Source organism: Nothoprocta perdicaria, unplaced genomic scaffold, assembly GCF_003342845.1.
Source record: "Nothoprocta perdicaria isolate Ctin4 unplaced genomic scaffold, notPer1 scaffold_496, whole genome shotgun sequence".
In the NCBI taxonomy this organism is placed as follows: Eukaryota; Metazoa; Chordata; class Aves; order Tinamiformes; family Tinamidae; genus Nothoprocta; species Nothoprocta perdicaria.
This window is the reverse complement of record NW_020455750.1, coordinates 73,181-99,486: the sequence shown is the minus strand read 5'-3', so window position 1 is coordinate 99,486 and position 26,306 is coordinate 73,181. Positions and strand designations below refer to the sequence as shown.

The window sequence follows — 26,306 nt, the reverse complement described above, 5'->3', positions numbered from 1 at the left end:
GGCAGTAAGGAGCTGCCAAGAATTTGGAAACTGATGCCCACAATTTTCATGTCCTGCTCTTTTCTGAACCACAAAGCAAATTTCTACTTTTTGGATGGAGCGCTGGATGCCCTGCTCTGCGGGAACAGCAGTGACGCCGGGTGAGTGGAGCTTGTGCTGGCAGCCGAGTCCTCCYGAGGATTCCCTGGGAGAGGGAAGATGGTGGGGGCAGCAGCCTGCAGGACCCCTGGGTGCTGGGAGCCCACGGGTGGTGGGCTCTGGGTGTGAACAGCCAGGASACCCCAGCTGTATCAGCCCAGGGAGGTTCTGGTTAACAAGGGAGCATTTGGGGGGGCTAAGCATTTTCTTGGGGATATTCCTGGGACTGGGGCAGGTGGGGCTAAAAGATGGACTCAAGCCTGTTGCCACCGCGGCTCTTTTGGCAGGAAGTGCCCTGAAGGTTACCAGTGCATCAAAACGGGGAGGAACCCGAACTATGGCTACACCAGCTACGACACCTTCAGCTGGGCTTTCCTCTCTCTCTTCCGCCTCATGACACAGGACTTCTGGGAGAACCTCTTCCAGCTGGTAGGCACGCCCCTTCTTGGAGACAGGGATCCAGCAGAATGCCACAGACAGCAGAATGAGCAAGTGGGAGATGATCAGCCTCCTTTTGGGCCACCATTGGAGGCACAATAAAGGTTTCAGGAGAGCAGGAGTCTCAACCAGAGATGTCCATGAATCTGCTCCTTCAGAGCAGAGACATGACCTTCAGCAATGCTTGCTTCTAGCATGGCAGCTGTGTCCCAGCACTCAGGGGAGACGGGAGCAAAATGTTGCATTTCCTACCATGAATAAGTAGTTGCTTGACACAAGGTGAAACCTTTCATTGCAAGAGTCGCTGAGGTGGGGTAACACTGAGAGAGGAAACAGGCCATGGGGCCATGTGACGTGATATCCACCGCCTCCTTTTTCCCACAGACGCTGCGTGCAGCTGGGAAAACATACATGATCTTCTTCGTGGTGGTTATATTTCTTGGTTCCTTCTACCTCATCAACCTCATCCTTGCGGTGGTGGCGATGGCCTATGCAGAGCAAAATGATGCTACGATGCTGGAAGCACAGCAGAAAGAGGAGGAGTTTCAGCAGCTCATGGAACAACTGAAAAAGCATCAGGAGGAGCAAGAGAAACAGGTTGGTGGTACGCACGGAGAGAACAGGGAAGCCCGTGGCTTAGGAATAGGTGGGCAAGAGACAGTGACTAGTGTGGTGTCATCTCTATTTCTGTAAAACCCAAGAACAAGCCCTACTTGCTCTGTAATGAGAAAAGATGAAAAGGGGGTAACTATATTTTGAGTCACCAGATGAACATTAAAAGTGGGAAAAAAAATAATTTCCCCAATTTGTCTCCGAAGACCAGCACAGGGAGCACCAGGAGGCAGTATATGGCTATAGTATGGCTAAGTATTACTCAGGCAAATGAAGGGAAGAAGCGAACAGCAACACATAAATACCCACAGAAGTAATACCGCATCTTTGTTCAGCTTAGCAAGTGCAGGCAGATCCCAACTGGGGTGAAAAGAAGCATTTAAAGAAGTTAGGGCAGTGGCAGCAAAACTAAATGAACTAACAAACCATTTGTCTTTGGCCACCACTGCAGATAGAATTGAGGGCTCAGGAGACCCAGAAAGCTCCCTGCATCCCRATGCTCTTTCAGAGCAGAGACACGACTCTCGGCTCTGCTTGCCAGAGCCTGACCCCACTGCTCTCTCCCAACACCTACACTAATGCATGGATCTGATGCTGCAGACAGTTTGCAGTGGTATTTTGCACAGTTGGCATCAGATTGACTGATCTCTGAGCTGCCTGATTTTTATCCATTTGCTCCATTGCAGTCCTGGGGCATTACCTTGGGCTTTTTCCAGTCCTTAGGTTTCTCTCCTCAGCCCAATAAACCTATAAAAATGTGCTAAAAGCTCCTCTGGTGTCTAATGCTGCTGCGTCACYGCTTTTAATATGTTCTAATCATTTAGATTAGAATTAATAAGCTTTTGCCTGTGTAAGCAGCGTCCTCAGGAGACATCCCCAAAAAACTAATTGTTAGTCTGGGCAAAAGACCAGCTTCCTCACTTAGAGATGCAAAATAGTATTTTATTTTTCCTGCAGTCTCTATATCTCCTTGCTTATTTGTGTCCAGCCACACCATCCTCCAAAGAAGCGGCTTTGGCTCTTATCTAGCCATTACTGTCTGTAGAATTTCTATGGGCAGGTCCTGCCCGAGGGATGGAGACCCCAGGCCTGGGCATCAATCTGGTGCCATTTGTTTCCCGAACAAATTAACCAGTGCGTTTTCCAGAAGTTTTATTAATGGGGAAATCTCTTTTGTTGTTGCTGGCAGGCATGGAGAAGACCCAGCGAGGATAGGGCTGAAGGCCTGGGTCTACAAGAAATAGACCCTCAAATCTATTTCATATCCATCTATAAGAGTATGGAAATCCTTTTATGTCTGAGCCATTTGTGGTCCTRGCTCCCGGAGTGGGCTAAGTGCTCTGCAGGCAGGAGACCCAGGTTGGTTCCTGCCCCACTGCAGTGCCATGAGCACTTGCTAATGAGAATCCACAAAGCCAAGTGTGATGGAAGTCGGAGTCATACTTTTTCAAATCAAAATATCACTTTTTGTAAGTTAAAATGATTCCAAGGTTACAAGGCTTGATTCAGTCCCTCTTTAGCCTCGCCACCCGTGACCGCTGTGGGACAGTGCCGTGTGCTGCAGATATCTGGGTGACGTGGATGTGTTTTTTACACAGCTGCAGGACAGGCGGTCCAGCGGTAGTTCCTTGCCCAGCAGCATGGCGGCGAAGAAAAGTGACTCAGACCAAGGCTTGAGCAGTGACCAGGACAAGGCCAAAGACTGCAATGGGCGAGTGGTCCCCAAGGTTGTGCTGGAGCGCTCCGCGACGGTGATCAACGTATGTGCTTGGCTTCGTGTCATTGCCTCTCCTTGAGCGTGCCCACCCCCACATACTCCAGCAGAGGGACCAAGGGAGATCCAAAATGCCACAACCCACCCCCATCTCCCAATGGTTAGAGGTTGCAGACCAGCTGTAGCTCCCACATTACATCCCATATCTCTGAACCATGTCTCTCTGCCTTTTTCTGTTTCTCTGTTGTATCTTTAAGCACATTAGATAGTCTCCAGCACTCTGTGTTCATCCACTGTGGCCTCATCTCCTTCTAGTTCAATCCCACCAATGAAGCAGAGAAATCAAACCACAACCACCTCATTGTGGGTAGCCAAGATGGGTCRGGCCTTGAGAAAAGAGTGGGAAGTGCGGTCAGTGTCCTCTCCAGTGCGGTGGAAGGTATGTTCTCCCTCAAACCAGGTGAGAGGTGTTTCAGAGCAACTGGGCTCGACGCGCTGAGCACATGCCAGTGATGCAGGTCGTCCCAAGTCTCCTGCCTCCTGCTAAGGGTTGGGCATAGGGAACTGTGTGCTGATATGAGCAGAATTGGGACCTCTGTGCTCTGGCTGATCTGCCTTCCCTGATCCGTGGTTTGGAGGGTCAGATCCATAKGGTCACTGCTGGGTTTTCCATTCARCCCTCATAAAAGACTCACAGATGTTCCTGATTGCAGCAGGATCTCAAGAGRGGTCCTTTCTGTAAGGTTCAGGTGGTCTTTCCACATTGTGAGAGCAGATATTGATGTCATTTTTCCTTCCTACCCTCAGAGCTAGARGAAGCTCACCAGAAGTGCCCGCCCTGGTGGTACAAATTTGCCCGCATGTTCTTGATCTGGAACTGCTGCCCTTTGTGGCTGAAGCTGAAAGAGTTTGTCAAGATGGTGGTGATGGACCCCTTCGTGGACCTGGGCATCACTATCTGCATCGTGCTCAATACACTCTTCATGGCCATGGAGCACTACCCCATGACAGAGGAGTTTGAGAACGTGCTGTCCGTGGGGAACCTGGTAGGCAGCTACATGCATCCTGTCCTTCCAAATTCACATCCAAGCAATCCACATGAGGGACAGATCCCTTGATGTGCCTATGTGACATCTGAGCAGCACTCATACATGCCTGGAAAGCTCCTTCCTAGCTGCTGAGATAGAGCTCGGGGTTTGGTCACAGCATTCTCACTAACGAGATGGGCTTCAGGATGTGGCTGAGATCAAAAGAACTGTGAAGACGATGGGATCGATCACCCATTGCTCCCTTTCTGCTGCAGCTTCTGAGCAGATGCCCATCTCACCCACTGTGCCCCAGTATTGCCACTGCACGGCAGGGCTTTGCAGASCTTGCCTGAGCCACGCTGGGGTCAGGCCCATGCTGGTGCCAGCCCTGCCTGGTGGCACGGTGTCCTTGCAATGCAGGCGGTGTCCTTGCAGTGTTGGATGGCTGTGTGGCAGAGCAGGGGATAATTCTTGGTAACCTCCAGCATTCAGAACTTGGAAACCTCCAGCATCATCAAAATAATAATCATGGCTTTTTCCATTCCTGTGTGGAATCACTACAAATTTGTACTGTTCTGGTTGCATGGGCATTTTTAGCAGCCTGCTCTAGCTGCTCCTCTTTAGTTCTAATGGTACGTGACTCTGAGCTGGGTGCAGCTTGGGACAAGTCCATGAGACCTCAAGGAGCAGCCTGGAGGYCGGGGTAACAGAGGGACAGGAGAGCTCCATCGGAAGCTGAGCTCACTGCCTCCTCTCCTCCCACCTTGCCTGGCCTTCTGCCTGCTTCCAGCACCTGCCGAGACCTCTCTGTGCACAGGCGCTCGAGTGACACATGCTGGGGCCCAAGCCGTGGGCCGGCAGGATGACGCTGGGCACATAGCTGCTTTGTATCTCATTTCATTCAGGAAATACAAGGGGATTAATCAGCTATTGCTCAAAGAACTGTCGTGCTGCAGAAATGGCCCTGGTGTTTCCTCTGAGCTGGCGGCCCAGCCCAGAGGAGCCAGCAGGGACAGGGGACCAGGTTGTTGTGAAAGGCAAGATTGGAGCAGGAGCGACTCTCCTGAAACCCTGCCATGGGTTTCTGCACTCATCTACCTGTGCACAAGGTCTCATCAGCCCAGGCTAGCTCAGAAAGTCAGTGAAGAGAGCRGAGACACGAGGGGCTGATCAGGTGGCAGGAGGAGCAAGAGGGACACTCATGGGTTGGCACGAATAGAGCCGTGTTGGGGACTGGTTGCACTGTCCTGAAGYGTTCCTTCAGCCTTTCCTTTCTGCAGGACAGAGGCAGGAACCTGCATGTCCCAGTGCAGTCTGTCCCCAGCGCAAAACTTGCTGTCAGGCCCTGTCTAGAAATGCAATTGCTCYGAGGATGCTAATTGTCACTTAGCCGATCCCACTCTGGAGTAATGTGATAATGCGCAGGGTCATTATAGTCCCAGGAAAATAGTAATGTGGAGAAGCTGGATCAGCTTTCACAGCACGGGGCTCRGGGCAGTGCCAGTGGGCAGGGGCAGCCCAGTAGCAGCCCAGTTCCCAGCGCTGGGAATCCCCTGTGATTCAGCAGTCCGTCGGAGGGCTGGCTTTGCCAGGGAGACTTCCCTCCCTCTGCCAGCACGCACCTCTGCCAAGTCTTTTCGGAAGCAATCGGTAACCAATATTCCCAACCCAGCCTTGCAAGAGACGCTGGGCTCTCAGCCTCGGGCAGGGCTGCAGCTGCATGGTGCAGGAGATGCTTTGGGAGCACCCCAAAAACATTAGCTGCCACCCACCGCTGCCACCCACAGCTGCCACCCACCATTGCCACCCATACCCAGGCTCAGCCCTTTTTGTCATGCACACTCATGGGGTTCCGTTTCTCACAGGTCTTCACAGGGATCTTCACCGCGGAGATGGTCTTGAAGCTCATCGCACTGGACCCCTACGAGTACTTCCAGCAAGGCTGGAACATCTTCGACAGCATCATTGTCACGCTGAGCCTGGTGGAGCTGGGCCTGGCCAACGTGCAGGGGCTCTCTGTGCTCCGCTCCTTCCGCCTGGTAGGTGCTGTGGGGCCAAGCCGTGCATGACGGTTGTGGATGGGGTCACCTCTAGCACGGAGAACATCATCTTTGAGTGCCCTGGCTGTGGCAGTCACCGCCTTACCCTATGCATAAATGATAATGTTGCTAATCAAGGATGTTTGGGAATGTGTGTTCTTTCTCAAGCAGCCAAGTGTTTAGTTCTTCCTCTCCTAACACAACAGTAGCGCAAACATCTAATCCTGTCTTTGTGGCCCTGCTGACACCTTGTGGCAAAGAAAGTCCCAGGCAACTCAATGGATTGTCTCCTTCCTCCTTGCAGCTGAGGGTTTTCAAACTTGCCAAGTCCTGGCCCACCCTGAATATGCTCATCAAGATCATTGGCAACTCAGTGGGTGCCCTGGGGAACCTCACGCTGGTGCTGGCCATCATCGTCTTCATCTTTGCTGTCGTGGGGATGCAGCTSTTTGGGAAGAGCTACATGGAGTGCGTGTGCAAGATCTCCCAGGACTGCACGCTGCCCCGCTGGCACATGCATGACTTCTTCCACTCCTTCCTCATCGTCTTCCGCATCCTCTGTGGGGAGTGGATTGAAACCATGTGGGACTGCATGGAGGTGGCCGGCCAGACCATGTGCCTCATTGTCTTCATGATGGTCATGGTTATCGGGAACCTTGTGGTGAGTAAAGGAGCCTGGAATGGGCACCTGGTGAAATGGGTCATCTACAGGAACCTTCCTGTAGAATGGATCTTGCAGGATTTGTATAGGCGCAGAGCCATAGGGTTAGATTTCCCAYCTGTATACCCAAAGGCCAGCATGGGGCTAGGCTGTGTGCTCAGGTCTCCGTAATGTAGGGTAAGAACCAGCTTCTGCCTGAGGGACTAAAATCAGATAAAATGCTACAATCAGATAAGGTGCAAAATCAGATAAGTTGCAAAAAGGGGAAAACGAGACCAAAAAAAAAGGGAAACTGAGACCAAAAAAAAAAAAAAAAGATTGATGATGGACTGAAGGGAGATATGGGAGGAGATCTGGGACCAAGGGAAGCTCATGCTAGGACAGCACTTTCCTCTCCATGTGGCTTTAGCTCTCTCAGGCTGACCCAGGTGACAGTCCCAGGATGACCACCCTTGTGGGGATCCTCTCCTCCAGCCCTGCAGGCCTGCGTGCCCTGGCGAACCGCAGCCACAGCCACCTCCTTCCCAGCCCGCTGGCCTCCTCATCCTCATGCCCTGAACCTGTCCCTGTTTACCTCCCCTCTACCTAAGCCACTACTGCCCCGCAATGCTGCCCACGCTGCAAGCGCCAGGCGAGGGTCAAGTCCTTTCTAAACTTGGTATCCTGCTTGCTGGCGGCTTCCAAGCTTGTTTTCCAGGCGCCGCGGCCCTGCTCTCTCTTCTTAAGGAGCCAGGCGGGGGAGGGAAGTGCAGAGGCTCGCCGAATCGCTCCTATTACTTGCCGAGCTTGTGTAAGCCCTTTGGAATTTGCTTTGAAAGACTATCTGCTGAGGTCGCTGCTGGCACCTCCCTCCACGCGCCGGACGGCTGCTCCATGCCCGCGCCGGCACAGCCCTCCAGCGAGGGCAGAGCGGATTTTGTGCCTTCAACTCAGGGTTCAGGTCGGGGACTTCGTTCGGAAAGAGTGTTGGAATCGGGGTGCGTTGCCCAGAGCTGATCCCACAGCCTATCCCACACATATGAGGYTTTGAAGCTTCCTAGTGATCGTGACCTGAAGCCGAGAGCAATCGCCTCCATGTCTGCCTTGATCCAAAACCCTTCTGGGGCTGAGGTTTCAGCATCCATTTCTAACAGCAATTTAAGGACATCCTACTTGTTTGAATCACGATGCAAAAGCAGGCTGTAAATCCACCTGCAAACAGTAGAAGCGTCTCCAGAACGGTTTGCAGACACCGTGGGAGCTGAGGAACTGGGAAACCCAGACAGGATCCCACCAGAAGGTCCTTGAAGACCTTTCCAGTTGTGGAGCAAGTCTGTGGAGGGCTTATGGTTTATCCATCTCCCCTCAGGCTGCTCCTAGGAGAGAGGCTGCAGGATGTCCTTTTCTGCCAARGTGGGGTAGGTTCTGCCAGACAAGACGTTGCACCCCAGTTTTCTGGGCAAGCTCCTGCTGTGCTGCTTCAGAAGGGTAACTTAAACCCCAAGCCAGCGCTGCCTTCTTCATCCCCTCCACCAGGGTGTCCTCCTCTCCTCCTGTGTCATGGGAATTTCCACCTCCTGGAACGTGTCCCATGCAGTCTCCTGAGCATCCTGCCTGCAGGGAGGTGTGTGTTTCTTCCCCACATCCCGTCCAGTGGGACGAGGCAGAGGCCAGTCACCCTTTACCRTTAATGACACTTTGAGCATTTCCTTTGGAGTTATTAAGGGAAAAGGGAGGAAGTCAGTCGGGTGAGAAGGTAATGGACTCCTGTCACAAAAGACAGCGCCAACAGCAACAGAATCTATTAACTGTAATTGGTGCTTAACGTAAGTATTAAACTGATGGGATACGAGGGATTTATTTAAAGATGCGATTTAAGTCATATGGCATGAGCCATGCGAAAACAGCAGTGACCTTGAATAGCAGCTAATTCCCTTCTCAGATACGCTGCTGGCGCAAAAAGGCACAAACACCAACAGCTGTGGGCTTGGCCCAGCGGCCGGCTTCGCGCAGCAAGTGCTCTGCTCGGATCTGCTTTGCCGATGCTCCTCGCTCCGCATGGAGAGCCTGCCCTGCTTCCCATCTCTTTGGCTGCACTGGAGGCTCGTTTTCTTACGCACAGCAAGTTGAGCCAGGCCAAACATTAATGCTAAGGCTGCAGCTGATTCCAGTGATATTTGGGGAATGGAGGAAAGAAAAGCAGAGCCCGTGGTCAGAACGATGTAGCGCGTTGAGCTTGCATCCCATGAGCTGGCTGGTATTGAGGTGAGATTCTGCTGTCCATGGAGCAGAGTGGTCCCTGGGGGAAAAGGGGTGATGTGCCATAGGCTCCAAGGTGTTGGAGACCCTCAAGAGCTTGTAGGGCATCCAAGCTACCAGAGCTAGGAAAGAGAAGAGGACAAAAAGTTGAGGTTCCTCTCAGAGAAGAGACTGAGCTGTGCTGTGTCCCCCCAGGGAGGAGTGCCATAGGCTTGGGGAGTCCCACTTGAGGAGCAGCCAGGCCAAGAGGACAAAGAAAGCAAAGGGAGGGACATGCTAAAAGACCCCTAGGAGAGACTGCTTGGGAAGGGCCACAGGGGGAACTAGCAACGCTCACAGAAGGACTGGCAGGTCCTCACCTGGACCCACTGCATCAAAGTGGTCTTGGGAGCATCACAGCCCCAGACAGAGCGAGGAGCTGGACACGTGGCCAACTCCATCCAGGAGATGGGGTCAGTGTCTCTGTACACACTGGGAGARCAGAATCTATGTGGTCTCTAAAGCTGAGTGAAGGGAAGAGAGAGTCCCCACCAAGTGTTCAGCAAAGGCATCTCCTAGGCAGCGCTGAGCATGTGGAGACCTTGCTGGTGCAGACCTCAGCACTGGTGWTTGCTTTTGTCTCCTCCAGGTCCTGAACCTGTTCTTAGCTTTGCTGCTGAGCTCCTTCAGTGCTGACAGCCTGGCAGCTTCTGATGATGATGGAGAGATGAACAACTTGCAGATTGCTATCGGCAGAATCACCAACGGCATCGACTTTGTGAAGACTTCTGTCCTCATGCTACTCCACAGGCTGTGGAAGGGGAAAAAGGCCCCAGAGGAAGCTCAAGAACATAGCAAGATGGACAACTCTGTGCTAAACCACATGGACGCTGGCCAGGAACCCAAGTCAGAGTACATGGATGGGGTCACGGTAAAAGAGCATTTGCTCATGGATGAAGTGGACCACATGAATTTCATTAATAACCCCAACCTGACCGTTCACGTTCCCATTGCCTCGGAGGAGTCCGACCTCTATGAGGAAGAGACGAGCACCCAGTCCGACACGGAAGATGCCAAGGTGAGAAACAAGCGGCAGCAGGGCTTTGTGCTGAGACATATTTTCTGCCCCAAAACTGGGGCTCACCTTCTGTGGTTTGATCTGCCTCTCCCTCCAGTTACACAGTTCTTCCCATAGAAAAATGTGGATTTAGTTGCTTTCTAGCTTTTCCAAAATGCCTCATTTGGCGCGTGGCATGGGCTGAACTTGAGGAGTTTTAGTAAAAAAAAMCAAAAATCTACTTTACTCAGCGTGAGCTGGAGGGTAGAGCCATGGTGGGGGTCTAAGCTGGAGTACAGAGTGTTTTGGATCAGGCTACGGGATTATTTTATATTACAAGGTTATTGCTAATGTCAGGGGAAGCTGCTGCAACTACAGGTTGGTGCAAGGGCCAGAGTGCTCCATTTTGGGGTTAAAGACGTTAAAGAGGAATTTGATGCCAGGAAAGCTGGGAAATCTGCTGATGGTGCTAACATTAGATCCATTGCTAATGCCTCAGAAAGCATCTTGTGGGGGGGATATGAAACCAGATGGAGCTTAGCACGAGCAAACATGAAGCGATGCATTTTGGATCCAAAGCTGACGAGACAGCTGATGCCAGCACTGCCACATGGAGATGCAGAGGGGACACTCGAGTCCTGTGGGATGGAGGCAACCGTCTGTGTGCTCCAAAATGACTGTAAGGAGGTATGAGACAAGAAAACCAGGAAGCAGCAGGCACAAAAATGAGCCTGATGGGAAAATACTGTTTGGAACAAGGTTGCACCGAGGATTTGAGGAAGTGCATGGTTCAAGAGGGACTTGCCTGAGGTATCTGCAGATGCCTTGGCCAAGAGAAGGGGCAAAGGGAATCGATGCGTTGTTGCCACTAGCGTTGCCAGCTGGGAAGACTGGATCCTGCACATTTATCTCCCCACTTCCTCCTGCTGCAAGTCCACTTGGGCTGCACCTGTGGTCTCAACTGCGCCATGGCTGGATGTGCTGCACAGAGGCAAAGGCACTGCCAGCCCAGCGAGCTCAGGGGACACGTCCCGTCTGGCTGGACAAGACCCCTGAGCTTTCGTCTCTCCCTGCTCTAACATGGTGATGTCTTCACCACTGYAATGTCCTTTGCAACCCAGCAGTTGGGAGAAAACTGTCGTGTGGCAGATATGAGATTTTTTCAGCATCAAGGCACCAGCCCCAGCTCTGTTATCAGGCTGTCTTCAGCTGACACCTAGTGGCACCCAGAGTCCCCAGTGCCGGGGACTGCAAGAGCGCAGCGTGAAAGCTGGTTCCAGCTGCTCCGAGCATGCGGTGAGCAAACGGCTGCTCTTGGGATCTCCTTGTACCAAATCCCAGCTCATCCCATGGGCTGTGGTGGTTTCAGGAGCTTCAGGCAGTCACACAAGGTGCAATCCAGGGAGCTGCATCACCAGACAGGCCCCTGCTTGAAGGGGCACAACAGGCACCAGGCTGGGGGACGTTGCACGAACTGCAGCAGTAATTAGAAATTAGGCACCTGGTGGTAGAAGCTGTGATGAGCTGAGGTGTGGGGAAGACTTCTGCTGATTGCATGTGTTCACATGCCATGGATCAGCTCCAGATGGAGCCAAAGGCCAACACATTGCTTTGAGCAGAGGACATGGGGCTCTGGTGATGATGGCAAACTGCAGGTGACTGCATTGCCTGCTATGGAAGCACTGCTAAATGCYTACCTTCTTCCAAAGAAGATCTTTTCCAAGGATAAATACCTTTCCCAAGGTGTTTTTCAAGGTGTAACCATAGCAGCAGCAAAGACAACGCTGGCAGCATAACCCTCTCCTCAGGCATCTTTTCTTCTTATGGTTGGTTTGTGTTTTGCATCACTAAGCAGCAAGGAGGTGACAGAGAAGCAATGCTGGTGTGCTCCAGCCAGGCAAAGCGTTGGTCCCATGGCTCAGGACTTGTCCTCTGTGTATCACACTACCAAAAGCTTTGTCCTGGGGGTTTTGTGCCGGTGCTTCCTGAGCTGCACTGGTGTCCCCTGGGAGGGGATACCCTGGACCCTCACGCTCCATGAAGGATAATGTCTCTTTTACGATGCTCTGGAGGCCAGTGCTCTTGGCCATAATGTGTTATTGGGAGATGATAGGTAAGTCTGGATGCCTGGTGCCCGAGTCCTGGTTTTCAACCAGTGTTGGTAAGCATAAAGGAAAACCATGGGCCAGGGTTTAGGTTGGAAACATCCACCCAGGCTGGATCTCTCACACCAGGCGTGTGATGGAAATTGCCTTGGAAAGTTGGTGATCACAGCATGGGGTGGAGGGCTCGGAAGCCCTTAGGGCTGCTGGAAGGCCTGTGGATTGTGGACTATGCAGGAGGAACAGCCAGATTACCCAGTCTCTTCCAGGGGATTCACTGTAGAYACTGGGAAGTGCAGAGCTCCTGAATTACATGGACCTGCAGCTCTCTCCTGAAGCCTGATGCTTTGGGGCTGTCTTGCCTTGCTCCAGGGCCATCTCCTTTACGTGCTACCGAACGCATTAGCAGCCTTAGGGGAGGACTATCTCCTTCCTGAGCAAGACCGTGCCATCCTGCATGGCCCTCAACACGATGTCCTTATCCCAAACTCCTCCCTGGTTGCTCTCAGGCAGGACAGGCAGGTATGGGGAGCTGCTCCCTCCCCACAGCTCCTCTCTGAAAGCCAGAAAAGAGTGAGGAAAAAAATAATCCCCGAGGCTCGCCACGGTCTCTTGTTCTCGGCCCCCGCGAGCCCGCTGAGCAGTGTCTGGGAAGGCAGCCAAGAGGAGCAGCAGCGTGAGGTGGAGCAGGCGAGAGCTATTTGGGATGCAGGCTTTGAACTTGAGTGAACCTCAGCCTAAAAGCTCCTCACAGTGAGCCGAGCTAGGAGCATTTGAGATAAGTGCCAGGGTGGGAGCTTGAGTTTCTGCAGTGCTAATTATACCAGGGGGTATAATTAAGGGGGTGCACAAAGGAGGAGGAGGATGAAGAGGTAGTGAAAGCAGCCTGAAATCATGGTAAAAAGGGATGGGAGATGGATTTGCCATGTTGGATGGGACCAGGGGACTTTTTCCTCTTCTGAACTGTGCCAAAAARTGAATCTTGGGTGAGACTGGTACTCTATTACCAATGGTCCTCAGAGGATTCCAGCCCCAGCAAATCCAACCACTTCACTCTGGGCCACTTCCAAGGAGAGCACTTTGGTGTCTGCTTTGACAGCTCCATCTTCGAAGGAAAAAGGGAAGGTGGCTGTCCTCAGAGCAGCCCCCGTGCAAGGCTTTTGCGCTTCTGGAGGGCTCCCTGCCCTTCGCTAGCAAGGGAGAGCTCCCTCCACCCTGGCGTGAGGTGGGACGGTACCTGTCCGTGAGCTGGAGACACGCTAGACTGCTGCCACCCCGGTGCTTCCGGAGGCAGGGAGCTGCGTTTCTGCTCTACCAGCTCTCTGGAAATTGCTCATCGCAGCGCGCGGGAAGCTGAGGTGTGTTTTMCCCCTGGGAGGAAAGGGCTGGTTGCTACATCTGCCAGCGTGCTGCCTTGATTGAAGCTAGCCAGAGCAGGCTAAAATAAAGTAAAATGAGGTCCAATGTAGTTGGTAGCAACTCTGCAATGTAGCTGCTCTGTAGCTGCTTCCGGCCAGGGGATTCATCAGGTGGGTTCCTCCAAATGGGAAAGTCCTCAAGTGGTCCSATGGGGAATCCAGTCCATGTGGGGTTTGACCTCATGGAAAGAAGGTGCAAAGCTCCTGCCCAGGAGCAGTCCTGAACCCRTGAGGGTCCGTCCCCAGCCTGGCTCCTTTGGAGCATCTCTGGGGGTGGACGGAGCTGGAGGTTGTGGAGGTGAACCACATGGATCTGAAGCGACACCGGCAGATGCGAGTGGGCCCCTGGCCATCACTGAGGCTGCCTCTCCTCTGCCCCTTGCAGAACCCACTCTCAAGTGACAACGCGTCCTCGCTGTGCAGCAGTGTGGACTACAAGCTCCCATTGCCAGTCGAGGAAGAGGTGGCAGAAGAAGCTGAGGACAGCAAGGAGCCTGAGGAGTGCTTCACAGAAGGTAAGCAGGCAAGAAGGAATAGGGGTGAATGGACATGGAAAAGCCTTTGCTGATGACCCCAGGTCATCCCGTCCAACCTCCAAGTCCTCCTGCAGCCCCTGGGGAGATGGTCCCCATGAGGGTCTCCTGCTGCAGGCACATCCTCAGCCCAGCAGGATCCTGTTCTGGACTCTTCTTGGGGAGGGACTTAACAATAAAAGCATGGGTCATTTCTTGTTTGTGGGAGCACTCTGGCATGGAGATGACACACAGCTCCATGCCCCCAGCCTGCGTGAAGAGGTGTCCCTGCCTCTATGTGGACATCASCTCTGGAAAAGGGAAGATATGGTGGAATCTCCGGAAAACCTGCTTCCTCATCGTAGAGCATGACTGGTTTGAGACCTTCATCGTCTTCATGATCCTCCTCAGCAGTGGGGCGCTGGTAGGTCCCACCTTTTTCCTGTCCCTCTGCTCTGCCACAGTTCCCTGACCCAATGGAAGCTTAGGAGCACTGGATCAGGCAGCAGCTCCAGAGGCTCCYGATTTTACCTGGTTGAGGAGCAGGGCTTTCAGGGAGTGTCTTGTGCTGCCCTGGGAAGGCACAAGAGGTRCTTTCTGATACTTTGCAACTATTGCTGCCTACTTTTTTTGTTTGAGCTGCAGCAAAATAACCTAGCAGTAGTTTCCGAGTTAACACCCCATTTGGTTCAGGTCTGCCAAATAGGGCATTGCAACAGATCTCCAAGATCCATGATCTCCAGGAGCCCTGAGTCTGCACAGCTAAAGCTAGTCCACCRGCATGTGTCATTCACTCTGGTCTACAAGCTCAAGGGAATGAACTTCCCTGGGGCCTCTCTTCCCACTTTTAATTTTGCATGAGAACTAGCTGTACAACGCCCTTAGTGTTATGGGGATGCTTCATCATCCTGCCACCTCTATGACCGGCTGTCAGGAGGTKCTCTGCAAACAATTCATGCTGTTCAGCACTTCTGGTCACTGATGGCCATGCCTGGGCATTCACATTGACCTCATTAAGAAGTCACGTATCAGACTATAGGTCTGTTTCTGAATGCTAGGGCTGAATATATCTTAGTTGAACATGAGAATCTGCGGAGCTAATGGGAGTAAACAGAGATGGAAATTCTGGTTTTCAGAGGGTCTTTGCAGCCTATCCGATCTGCACCAAGCTCTGAAATGCAGCATGGAGATGTCTGAGGTTGTAGCCAGTGGCAGAATCAAAAGCGTTGCTCAGCTAAAACGATGTGTAACAGCTTATTGTTATGCCAGTGTCTCTGCTCACTGACTTTTTATGTGGTACAAGGACATACCCAAACYGCTAAGGCCATTTTCAAGTCTGCATGGGCTTCTAAATGTGCAGGTGAGTGTCCAGGCTTTTGACTTGTGCTCAGGCCAGTAGGRATTAGATGTACCTGATAGTTGCTTCAGCGCAGCTTTGCCTCAGGCCAAACATTGCTCAGCAGATCCAACAGGAGAGTTAGATCCCACATTGATCACGTAAATGTCACCTCTAGTTAGGTTCCCAACTGTTCAAGCTGCTCCCAGGAAAGCAGGGAAGATGCAGTGTTTGCACTGAGCTATGCAGCTGGTCTAATGGAAGAAAGACTGTCACGTAGCTTCATGCCTTTCCTAGGCTTTTGAAGACATCCACATTGAACAACGCAAGGTGATACGCACCATCCTGGAGTACGCTGATAAGGTCTTCTCCTACATCTTCGTCATTGAAATGTTGCTCAAGTGGGTGGCCTATGGCTTCAAAGTCTACTTCACCAATGCATGGTGCTGGCTTGATTTCCTCATTGTTGACGTGAGTGTTTCTCTGTTAAGCCCATCCACAGTCCCAGGTACCCAGGAGGCTGGGAAGAGAGCAGTAGGGGTCTGCAGCAGGATTCTGCAAATCTATACCTTTATGTTAAAGGGCATTGGAGTGGCCGTGCAACAAGGGCTTTGGACACTCAATTAAAGCAGTAAAGCTCCATGGGAAAGGGCCGTAGTTTTCCCTGGCTGCAGAATTCTTTTCCGTGTTGTATATCATGTCAAGAACAAGTCCATAATACTATTCTACTAGGCCCTAGCAGAGGTATGATCTAACACAGGCTTTCGCAACTGCTCCATGACACAGCAAGCCCATGCATTGGTTCTGTGTCCTCTGTCACCTTCATCCTCATGCTCCAAAGACAGGGACTTCCTTGCACAGATCAGGAACACAGTGGCTAAGAGGCCTGGTTGCTGGGGAGTCAAGGTCTCAGGGTCAGTTCCCCTTATTCCAAGCCAATGACATAACCCCACGTCCCAGGAGATGTGTTACAGGTTTAGAGAAGCACAGTAGAGCAGGTTGGAGGTGCAAGGATATGGTTCACTTCTCTTCATTGATTCCAGCTGAGATCATGCTAATTCCTTGGGCTTCTCCATCTAGGTTTCCATTATCAGCCTGACAGCAAACTGGATGGGATACTCTGAGCTGGGAGCCATCAAGTCTCTGCGGACATTGAGGGCTCTGAGACCKCTGCGAGCYCTGTCCAGATTTGAAGGCATGAGGGTAGGTAACTCCCACCCATGCTGCTAGTTCTGACATGGCCAGGCAACCAAGCATTCTGCAGCARAGCTGGTGCCTTGGTGATCCCCTACATCAGGGACTGATCCCAGATGGATTTCATCAGCTTCCTACCATTAGGACCGACACCAAAATGCTCTTGGCCCAGTTTGAGCCTTTGGTGCTGCACGGGTGGATAAGATCAGGACACTGGGATATGAGTGTCCATTCTGGTGTGTTTTCCCATGCCAGCCTGGTTCCCTAGCCACATCCTCAGTCTTTTCTCTCCTTGCAGGTGGTCGTCAATGCCTTGCTGGGTGCCATCCCCTCCATCATGAACGTCCTGCTGGTCTGCCTCATCTTTTGGCTGATATTCAGCATCATGGGGGTGAACCTCTTTGCAGGGAAGTACTACCGATGCGTCAACGTCACCACAGGTGATCTCTTTGACATCAGTGTGGTGAACAACAAAAGCGACTGTATGGCCCTCCTGCACACCAACGAGGTCAGATGGGTCAACGTCAAGGTCAACTTCGACAACGTTGGCTTAGGCTATCTGTCCCTGCTACAGGTGGTACGTACAAAAAGCAGCTGCCATCCCTTCAGCCAACCCCCTCTCCTGCCATGGCAGCATGAAAAGCCATCAGGGCTAAGGCAAGATGCTCCCCAGGGTGGGTTCTCCGGGCTGGGCTGCCTCTTAGCGCCCAAAGAGCAGAGACCAACAAGGCCCTGGAGAGCTTAAGGGGAAAGAGACAGGGTAGAAGATGAGCTGGAAAAGATAAACATCACCCGGGAACTGCTGCAGATGAATGTAACTCATTCATATAACTCCAAAATACCTCCAGGCCTGTAGCAGTGTTAGCAGCTCCCTGCACAGCGCAGGATACAGGAAGGGACAGAGTTTACAGCAAAGGGAGGAAGTTTATTTAAAGAAGGAATATGCCATAAAGAGGGGACATGAAATGGCTGTTGGCTTCCTAAATCCAGACTCTCCAATTCCTATTTTTCAATGTAATAGATTTCTTGCAAGGCGGTGGACTTTATGCTTCCTCTCTCTCCCCACACACCTTTTTCTGTGTTTTTTTCAATGTTAAGTGTGATATACTGACAGGATGAAAAGGTTTTGCGTAGGGAAAATGATGATTAAAGAGAAAGGGATGAGTGTGCGTGCCCATCACASCGCAGCGGGTGAATGAAGCTGGGCAGACCCAGCTCAGGGCTTCCGCCAAACCCACCACAGCTGAGCAAGGCAAGCAGAAGCCTGCCACAATTTTAATAAAAATACAAGAGTGGGCCTTGTTATTGTCTGACCTGCCGTTAAACCCCCTCAAATCTAGGGGAACTCGTAGCGGTTGCAGAATCAGAGCGTGACTTGAAGAGATTAACCAACTATAAACTCGGCTTCCTCTTCAGCTTTGTTGTTCCACCAGGGTCAGGAAATGATGTTGGGGCCTTTTGTTTAACAAATCAGCATCAAGAGCCTGCAAGGAATGTAATGCGTCCCCCTCCCCGCTGGGATCAGGACCCATCAAATAACAGAGGCAGCAATGAAGAAGTTGGTGTTGCACCAAGGTGACACAGGTCTAGTGAGGGAGGGAAAGCGGTGTCTCCCGGCCCAGCTCTGCTCACCCTCAGTATTTCTCTATCGGGGCATTTTTCTTGCAGACACAACCCATGGGCTCCCTTATGCACCCTTTACCTGGGAAAGCTGTGCACAGTGGAGCGTGAGGCCAGGCTCAGAGGTGTGCTCGGAGCTGAACCCCTAATAACACCAGGTCCCCAACACACACCCAATGTCCTCCAGATCCTTGAGCACTTCAYGCTGACTCCTCTTCTCTGCTGTCCCTGCAGGCAACATTCAAAGGCTGGATGGACATCATGTATGCAGCTGTGGACTCACGTGAGGTGAGGGGATGAACTGGATTTGCTTGCAGCTTGCCCCAAATGTCACCTCTCTGCCCTGGTTCCCCGTGGCAGGCTGCGAGCAGAGGCCTGAGGCTGMGGAGCTGCTTCAGTGCAGGCTCAGCACAGGCTGGTCATGGATTCCTCATCCAGAGCATCTCCTCTCACGCTGCCCACGGGTGCTGTGGGGCTGCCTGCATCCCACCTGGAGTCAGCCCAGGGCTTTGGATAYCTTGTGGGGCAAAAAGTAGGGAAAGGAGGAGCAGTCTCCAAAATATTCCACCCTCTGAGCTGCAAAGTCACCAAGAGGGCAGTCCATTATGTCTCTTTGGGGGAGTGGGTTTCTTTGGTCCTGCTCGAGGGTATCAGCCACCATGTAAGCCCGAATGTATTTTTTTCAAGGCCCTTTTTTTAGCTTCAGAAACCCCAGCTGCGGCTGCCAGCGCTCTGCTGAGAGCAGAGGAGCTCTTCCCAGCTCCTTGTGAGAACAGCTCCAGCCTCCACCAGCACATCGGAAAAAGCTGTTCCGGGAGCAATTCTCCCCTGCACTGTCAAGAGCTTCCCTTCAGAGGGAGGAAGCCGRGTGTGACACATGGAGGTGTCTAAATTCAAACAGGGGGGAGAGCTAAGTCCCTTGAGATTAGTGTTTTCTGAGGCTGCTGGGCTGTGCCACCCGTGTGCAGTGGGGTGGTATTAAGTAAACCGTTTTTCTTCCCCTCTTGGCTACGTTTCAGCTTTTTCAAGGGCATCTTTTCTTTCCCAGTCCCCCATGCTTTGGGAATCGGCGGCTCGGGGCGTCCTTGTCCCCTTGTCCCAGCTGGGGTTCTGCAGACGGCTTTTGCTCCTGAGGGAGCCTGCCCCTGCTGAGGGGATCTGATCAACATGCACAAATACCTGAGGGGAGAATGTAGAGAGCAAGGGGCCAAACTCTTCTCAGTGGTGGCCARTGACAGGACAAGGGGCAAGGGGTRTAAGTTGAAACATAGGAAGATCCATCTGCATGTGAGGAAGAACTTCTTCACTGTGAGGGTGCCAGAGCCCTGGCACAGGCTGCCCAGGGAGGTCTGCAAAACCTGCCTAGATGCCACCTTGTGCCACGTGCTCTGGGTGTCCCTGCTTAAACAGGGAGGTTGGACTAGATGATCTCTAGTGGTGTCTTTCAACCTTAACCATTCTGTGATTCTGTGCTCCATGCTCAGCACCCACAGCATTTACCAAAGCATTGAGGCACCCACCTCCCAGCTCACCTTGTCCTACCAGATGTGGTGACCTTTCTCTGGCGGTCTGGGGACACACTTCTCAGGGATGATCTCATGGTCTTGCCTCTTGTTTCGCATCTCGTTTGGTCAGATTGAAGAGCAGCCAATGTACGAGGTCAACCTCTATATGTACATCTACTTTGTCATCTTCATCATCTTTGGTGCTTTCTTCACTTTGAACCTCTTCATTGGCGTTATCATCGACAACTTCAATCAACAGAAGAAAAAGATAAGTATTTCCTAGGCATGGGATTTGACAGTTCCTATTGCCTTCCAGGATGCTACTCCAGGACAGAGGGATCCAGTGCACTAGTAACAGGTCCTTTTTCATTTTTCTTTTTTTCTTTTTTTCTCCTATCCCTTCCCATGATTTTTGCACGCACTGGGTGAGCAACATGGGATTAAMGCTCCTTGACTTTTGGAGGGAGAAGTGGGTGGACAGTGGGTAACCTCGAGAGGAGCAATCTTTGAGCAAATCAAGCATGGCCACTAGAACCATGGCTGAAGATGCTGGGTGGGAAGAGATGTGTTCTCAAAACTAACAGTGGCAATTCCTTTTATACTTTGGAGGGAAAGATATCTTCATGACAGAAGAGCAGAAGAAATATTATAATGCCATGAAGAAACTCGGCTCCAAAAAACCAGTGAAGCCCATCCCCAGGCCTTCGGTATGTTGGGTTAATCACTCTTAGCGCTGCAAGGAGGGAGCACTTTAAGGTACCAGCTGTCCTGAGACACAGGGGAAGGGTCAAGGGAAGAGCATTTGGCTCTGCACAGAGCCAAATCATAGCTCCTACACTTCAAAGAGGACCTTGTTAAGAGCTGGGGCTTCTAAAGAGTCCAGTGCATCAGCCAGCTTCCTTTGGGTCTGTTCCTCAGCCATGGTCCTCGAGCAGGGGCAAGGAGAGTTTCCCTTTTTCTAGGATTGCATTGGAAATTTTATCCTACTACAGCTCTCTAAGCGAGTTGGACTCAGGAAAAAGTCAGCATTCAACGTCCCTAGCAGGGAAACTGTTCCAGCTAATGCACACAACGTGACATGGGTTGGGTTTTGATATCTCAGGTCAAATCAGGTTTTTCTCCATGCATTTGTTTTTGCCCTGATGCATTACATATACTTARAAAGCAAATGGACCTTGAGTCCATACCTCTCAGCTATGTTGTTGTACTACCTGAGCAAGTTGGGTTGCATGCTGAGCATCCTCCTCCCACAACTAGGGTGTCAGTGCCTGGGTATGTGAGACATGGGTATGTGCCCTGGCCACAACCATAATACCTCTTGCACTCTTTGAACATGATTCCTTCTTCTCTTTCTGTTTTGTCTTTGTTCTGTGTGTCCATCACATGTTCCCACCTCATCTCTGGTTCTYCAACATGACCCACGTGACCCTTGTGACAGAACAAATTTCAAGGGATGGTGTTTGACTTTGTTACCAAGCAAGTATTTGACATAACCATCATGATCTTGATTTGTCTTAATATGGTGACCATGATGGTTGAAACTGATGATCAAAGTCAACTCAAAACAGATGTCCTCTACAAGGTTAACTTGGTCTTCATTGTCATCTTCACCGGGGAGTGTGTGCTCAAAATGTTTGCCTTGCGCTACTACTACTTCACTATCGGTTGGAACATCTTTGACTTTGTAGTGGTCATCCTCTCCATTGTAGGTAAGTCCTGTTGGCTTCAGCAGTCCAGTTTCCATTCCTCAGCGGCCCCACTGACTAACAAGAAGTAGAAACAGCTTAACTGATCCACTGTGACCAAGTCATTACCCACCACCCCCTTAAGTGCACCCTCTGAGCAGGGCCAAACTGTCAGGATGCCCAGGACAAGAAAGATGTGAGATCATCCCATGACACTAAGACAAGATGAGGGGCTGGGGACACATCCTGCTTCCCTCAGACATACGAATCCTCTCATCTCCCTTGTTGCTGGCCTGTGCTCAGCAACATTTTTGACCATATTCCTTTCACCATCACAGACGCAAGGACAGCTGTGTGCTGTCCAAGGTGGCCCCATCCCCACTGTATCCCTTGACAGTCAGGGCAATGCTCTCCTGGAGTGATGATTGGCCAGATCAACCCTTCTGCCTGTGAACTGCCAACTCTCTGCACCTCCATGGAGATGGCAGGCTGGACGCAGGAAGCCATGGGGTTTGCTCATCACCATTTCCTCACCTCTCTCTTCACTTTAAGCTTGGCACCAAAGGGTCTCTGAGAGAGGGAACAGCTCCACTTTGATTGCCTTTGTCAGCTTCAGAGCAACTCTTACTCACCACTTCTTATTACTTTCCCAGGTATCGTCCTCTCGGACATCATAGAGAAATATTTCGTATCACCCACCCTCTTCAGGGTCATCAGGCTGGCAAGGATTGGTCGTGTCCTCCGCCTGATTCGAGGGGCAAAAGGCATCCGGACTCTCTTGTTCGCTCTGATGATGTCCCTGCCTGCCCTGTTCAACATTGGCCTCTTGCTTTTCCTTGTGATGTTCATCTACTCCATCTTCGGGATGTCCAACTTTGCCTATGTAAAGAAGGAGGCAGGGATTGATGACATATTCAACTTTGAAACTTTCGGGAACAGCATCATCTGCCTGTTCCAGATCACCACGTCAGCTGGATGGGATGGTCTCCTTAGCCCAATTCTGAACAGCGGCCCCCCTGACTGTGATCCAGACCTGGAAAACCCTGGCAGTCAGATAAAAGGGAACTGTGGCAATCCCTCCATCGGCATCTTCTTTTTCTGCAGCTACATCATCATTTCCTTTCTAATTGTGGTGAATATGTATATTGCCATCATCCTGGAGAACTTCAATGTGGCCACAGAGGAGAGCAGCGAGCCCCTCTGTGAAGATGATTTTGAAATGTTCTATGAAATTTGGGAGAAGTTTGACCCTGATGCCACCCAGTTTATTGCATACAGCACCCTGTCTGACTTTGTAGACACCTTGCAGGAGCCACTCAAAATTCCCAAGCCAAACAAGATCAAATTAATCACCATGGATCTGCCAATGGTTGCAGGTGACAAAATCCACTGTCTGGATATCCTCTTTGCGCTGACAAAGGAAGTGCTGGGGGACTCAGGTGAGATGGATGCCTTGAAGGACACTATGGAGGAGAAGTTTATGGCTGCAAACCCTTCAAAGGTTTCCTATGAGCCCATCACTACCACTCTAAAAAGGAAGCACGAGGAAGTGTGTGCCACCAAAATCCAGAGAGCCTTCCGGAGGTACCTACTGCGGCGCTCCATGAAGCAGGCCTCCTACATGTACAGGCACAGTAAGGATGAGGATGCTCTGAGAGAGGAAGCACCTGAGAAAGAAGGCCTGATTGCATCCAAAATGAACGAGATCTATGGGAACAGTGGGTCAGACGCAGAGACAGCCTCAGCCTTTAGTCTTGTACCCATCCCAAGCTCAGAGACTCAACATGCTTCTGGTGAAGCAAAGAAACGGGAGGAGGAACGTGTTGTGAAAGAGTCCTTGGTATAACAGAGAGCGATCTCCATCTCTCGGCATCACGATGCCTGAACAGACTCCGTTTGCATCCCTCCTTCAAGGGCTCTTCCATATCCAGATCAATAGATCTTAGATATTGAGCGGATCTCAGATGTTTTAAGTATACACCTTAATTTGTGAAGCAAGATCTCTTAATGATCATGTCTTTTATAGTTCACTGCACTTGCAAAGGATTTAATACTTTTCTTATGAGATTTATATGTGAAATCTCTCTATTGCTAGTGAAAGAGAAATATTTTAGTTTTGAAAGGATCTAGTCATGGTATCTATATTTTTCAGAAATTAATGAAAGACTGTACTTTTATTTAAAGTAATTATTTATTAATATTATTTCATGATTAAGAAGATCTTTTGTATACTATTCTTCCGGAGTGCATCCAAGTAGCCAATGAAAGATGAGCCAAATGAGATAGTATTAAGAATAATTACAGAAATTACAAGGTTTTGTGAACAAAAATCTCTAATGTCTTAAAGCAGCACTTTTAAATATTTGAATAAGCTTTTTGGATTTTTGTTATATACAAAGTGCAATTATGTCTTAAAGATTTTTTTGCATAGCCAAAACAATGCATCTGCGGATATGTTCTCAGGGTTGAATATCAGTTTTTAAAGGTCTCTGAATATCCATTGAAATAACAAACCATTCAGGTCTCTACAGTACAAATGTAAGATGCATTTTTTTTATATTCATCGTCTTTTCTGTTTTCCTAAACTATGTAGATTATATGGCAAGAAAGCAACAGACAAAAACAGCATTTGGAGAGTATCCTCTGATATTTTCCTGTAGCAAAAATCTCCCACCAAGGCACTCARTTACCATTACTTAATGGGATGCATCCCCAGGGTTGGAGCAGGTCTTCAAATGGTATTTTGTCGTGAGCTCCTTCAAGGGGTACCATCCCATTGCACCCAGCATCCAGCCTGCCGCCAAGGGTGAGGATCCTTGTCCAGAGCAACGAAGGCTCCTGAGGAGGGTGGTTGCACTGACTGTGCATCTTGCTCCAGGTGTTGTCCAAGGGCACATTGCCCTGTAGGTGGTGATGGGTTTGCAGTTGGTCTTCATGATCTTGAAGGCCTTTTCCAAGCATGATGATGATTCTTTAATTTGGTTAATTTGGACTTAATCTTAAYTCTAAGATTCTTTAATTTGGACTTTTGGTTTTTGGCATGCGTGGCACACATGGGGGTGCAGCGGTGGTGAGGGGGCTCTGGGGAGGTCGCTCTGCTTGATGGCACCTGCCAGGGTGTCCATGGAGCTGGGGCAATGGGCAATGCTGCCAGATGGGAAAGGCCTAGACARGGAAGAGTGTGTCCGGGGAAGAGTTTTAGCCACCAATATACGGGTGGCCAAAAGCAAAGCAAATCAGGAAGACAGGGAGATGGCCTAGAGCTCAGACAAAAATGTCTTTTCTGGACCATCATCTTTCTTAAAAAGGGAGAAACACTTGAGATCAGAAACCAAATATGAGCCAAAGAATCTTCTTTTTCCCACTGAAAAAGGGCTACTTCTTGAAGCCAGAGGGTCTGTCTTTTTTTTTTTTCTCCTGGGCAGTTTTTGGCTCGGAGCTGCTATGGACGTCCCGTGTCCATGCTGGCCAGGAGCAGTGTTGGGCTTGCCTGCATCCCGATGCTTCTGGCCAGGCAGCAGGGTCGTTCTGCTCATCACGTAACTCCGTGTTGTGTTTTTGTTTCCATGTGTGTCGGGTGATGCTCCCTGGACTAGGAGCCCGAGCTGGTTAGTATGTGACGTGATGCTTTAAACTGCGGTTGCATGGGAAGCATCCATGGCCCAGTGGTTTTCAGCATGGACTGTTGTTAACCATCAATGCTGCTTGTACATAACGTGTCGCTGAGGATGGAAAAAAATGCCAAAGAGCAGAATTCGTTTGAGCTAAAACCACTTTTTCTTTGTACATTTCTTAAAATAAATGACTAAATGATCTATTACTGCATTACCAAATGTGTTGATGTGTGTTAGAGGAAGAGATGTTTTTCACTGCTCCTGAGAGGGCACCTGCCCCCTGCTAAAGGCCTCTTCCCTTGGCCCTCGGCCAGAGCAGGGGAGCCCCTGCCTGAAACCTTCCATGCTCAGCAGGACACACAGCAGATCTTCAAAGGCTGGAGTCCATCAGGGCCCATCCTGCAGGAGATACCCCCGGGCTGAAACCTCCCTGCAGCATCCTCAACCCAGCCCGACCCATACGACTCCTACAGGGCCCACGGGCTCCTTGGGGTCTGCAGCAAGGAGCCTCAGTGTCCCCACAGGCAGCAGGAGAAGCTGCAGTAGATACAGCCAAGGAGGACAGGACTGGGTCCCACGAGCCACTCAGGGGACCACCAGTGCTGGAAGGAGGAGGCTGCAGTGAATGAGGGATGTTTCTGCATCCAAGGGAGGCCACCTCCAGCATCCCCGAGGACCCCACTAGGGCCTCGCTGCTGTTTTCCCTCTCCCTGGAACAGCATGTCCATGTAATTCATGTAATTCAAGGTGAAAGTATCGCAGCTCCAGAGCAGCCGTGGGCTGGGGAAAGGAGGTGGCACAACCTTCTGCAACTGCGGAAAGGACAGCACTGAAACCCAAGCCACAATGCATAGGGATGGGCTGGCAAGGGCCACAGCTGCCTGGTTGCTCCATCTCCACATGCTGCAGGGGCTCTGGGCTCTGCAGGCACTGAGCACTCGAGTGCTGCAAGTTGGACTTGGCCACCAACATGGTCCCAGCAATAGTCCCAAGGAAGGGAAGAGGCGTGGGGTCATGAGGAAACACCCTCCAGCGTGTTTCCCAACTACTCCGTGCTGCTGGGGAAGAGCTGGGCTTGCACCAAGAGGGGGAAATGGGACCCATTCTGCCCATTAGCAGATGCTGTGGAGCCAGCAAGTAGAGCAGAACTTGTCCACTGTCCTTGCAAACCAGCTCTAGCACGTACCACACTCCTGGTTTTATCCCACAAGGATCCCAGGGATCTGTTCCAGTGGGAAAAGGCACCTCTCCTATCTCTGCTCTTTCTCCCCTGAGCTCACTTTTGCTCCAGGAACCTCAATTTAAGCAGCAGTAAATGCAGGACTTGTTTCTATGTGTCTCAGCAATAGCATATTGATTTCACAGAATCACAGAACGGTTAAGGTTGAAAGGGACCACTAGTCCCTTTCCCTAGAT

General features: G+C 51.0%; 1 protein-coding gene across 2 annotated transcripts in view; it reads left to right on the top strand.

Moving 5' to 3' along the window:
• The window catches only part of SCN4A (sodium voltage-gated channel alpha subunit 4), a 36,734-nt gene extending 13,366 nt beyond the window's left edge, over positions 1-23,368 (top strand). The window contains exons 8-26 of one of the 2 annotated variants that reach the window (XM_026047356.1): positions 77-140; positions 426-567; positions 961-1,173; positions 2,787-2,948; positions 3,218-3,341; positions 3,710-3,948; positions 5,796-5,969; positions 6,274-6,630; positions 9,497-9,925; positions 13,810-13,939; positions 14,206-14,360; positions 15,570-15,743; positions 16,353-16,475; positions 16,765-17,043; positions 18,321-18,374; positions 19,722-19,859; positions 20,194-20,298; positions 21,030-21,300; positions 21,930-23,368. In XM_026047356.1, coding sequence (XP_025903141.1) covers positions 77-140; positions 426-567; positions 961-1,173; positions 2,787-2,948; positions 3,218-3,341; positions 3,710-3,948; positions 5,796-5,969; positions 6,274-6,630; positions 9,497-9,925; positions 13,810-13,939; positions 14,206-14,360; positions 15,570-15,743; positions 16,353-16,475; positions 16,765-17,043; positions 18,321-18,374; positions 19,722-19,859; positions 20,194-20,298; positions 21,030-21,300; positions 21,930-23,122 — 4,526 coding nt within the window. In that variant the 3' untranslated portion in view covers positions 23,123-23,368. Of the gene's footprint in view, positions 1-76; positions 141-425; positions 568-960; positions 1,174-2,786; positions 2,949-3,217; positions 3,342-3,709; positions 3,949-5,795; positions 5,970-6,273; positions 6,631-9,496; positions 9,926-13,809; positions 13,940-14,205; positions 14,361-15,569; positions 15,744-16,352; positions 16,476-16,764; positions 17,044-18,320; positions 18,375-19,721; positions 19,860-20,193; positions 20,299-21,029; positions 21,301-21,929 lie in introns of those variants that run through there. The other variant, XM_026047357.1, reaches the window with a different exon arrangement.
• The last annotated feature ends 2,938 nt before the right edge of the window (positions 23,369-26,306 follow it).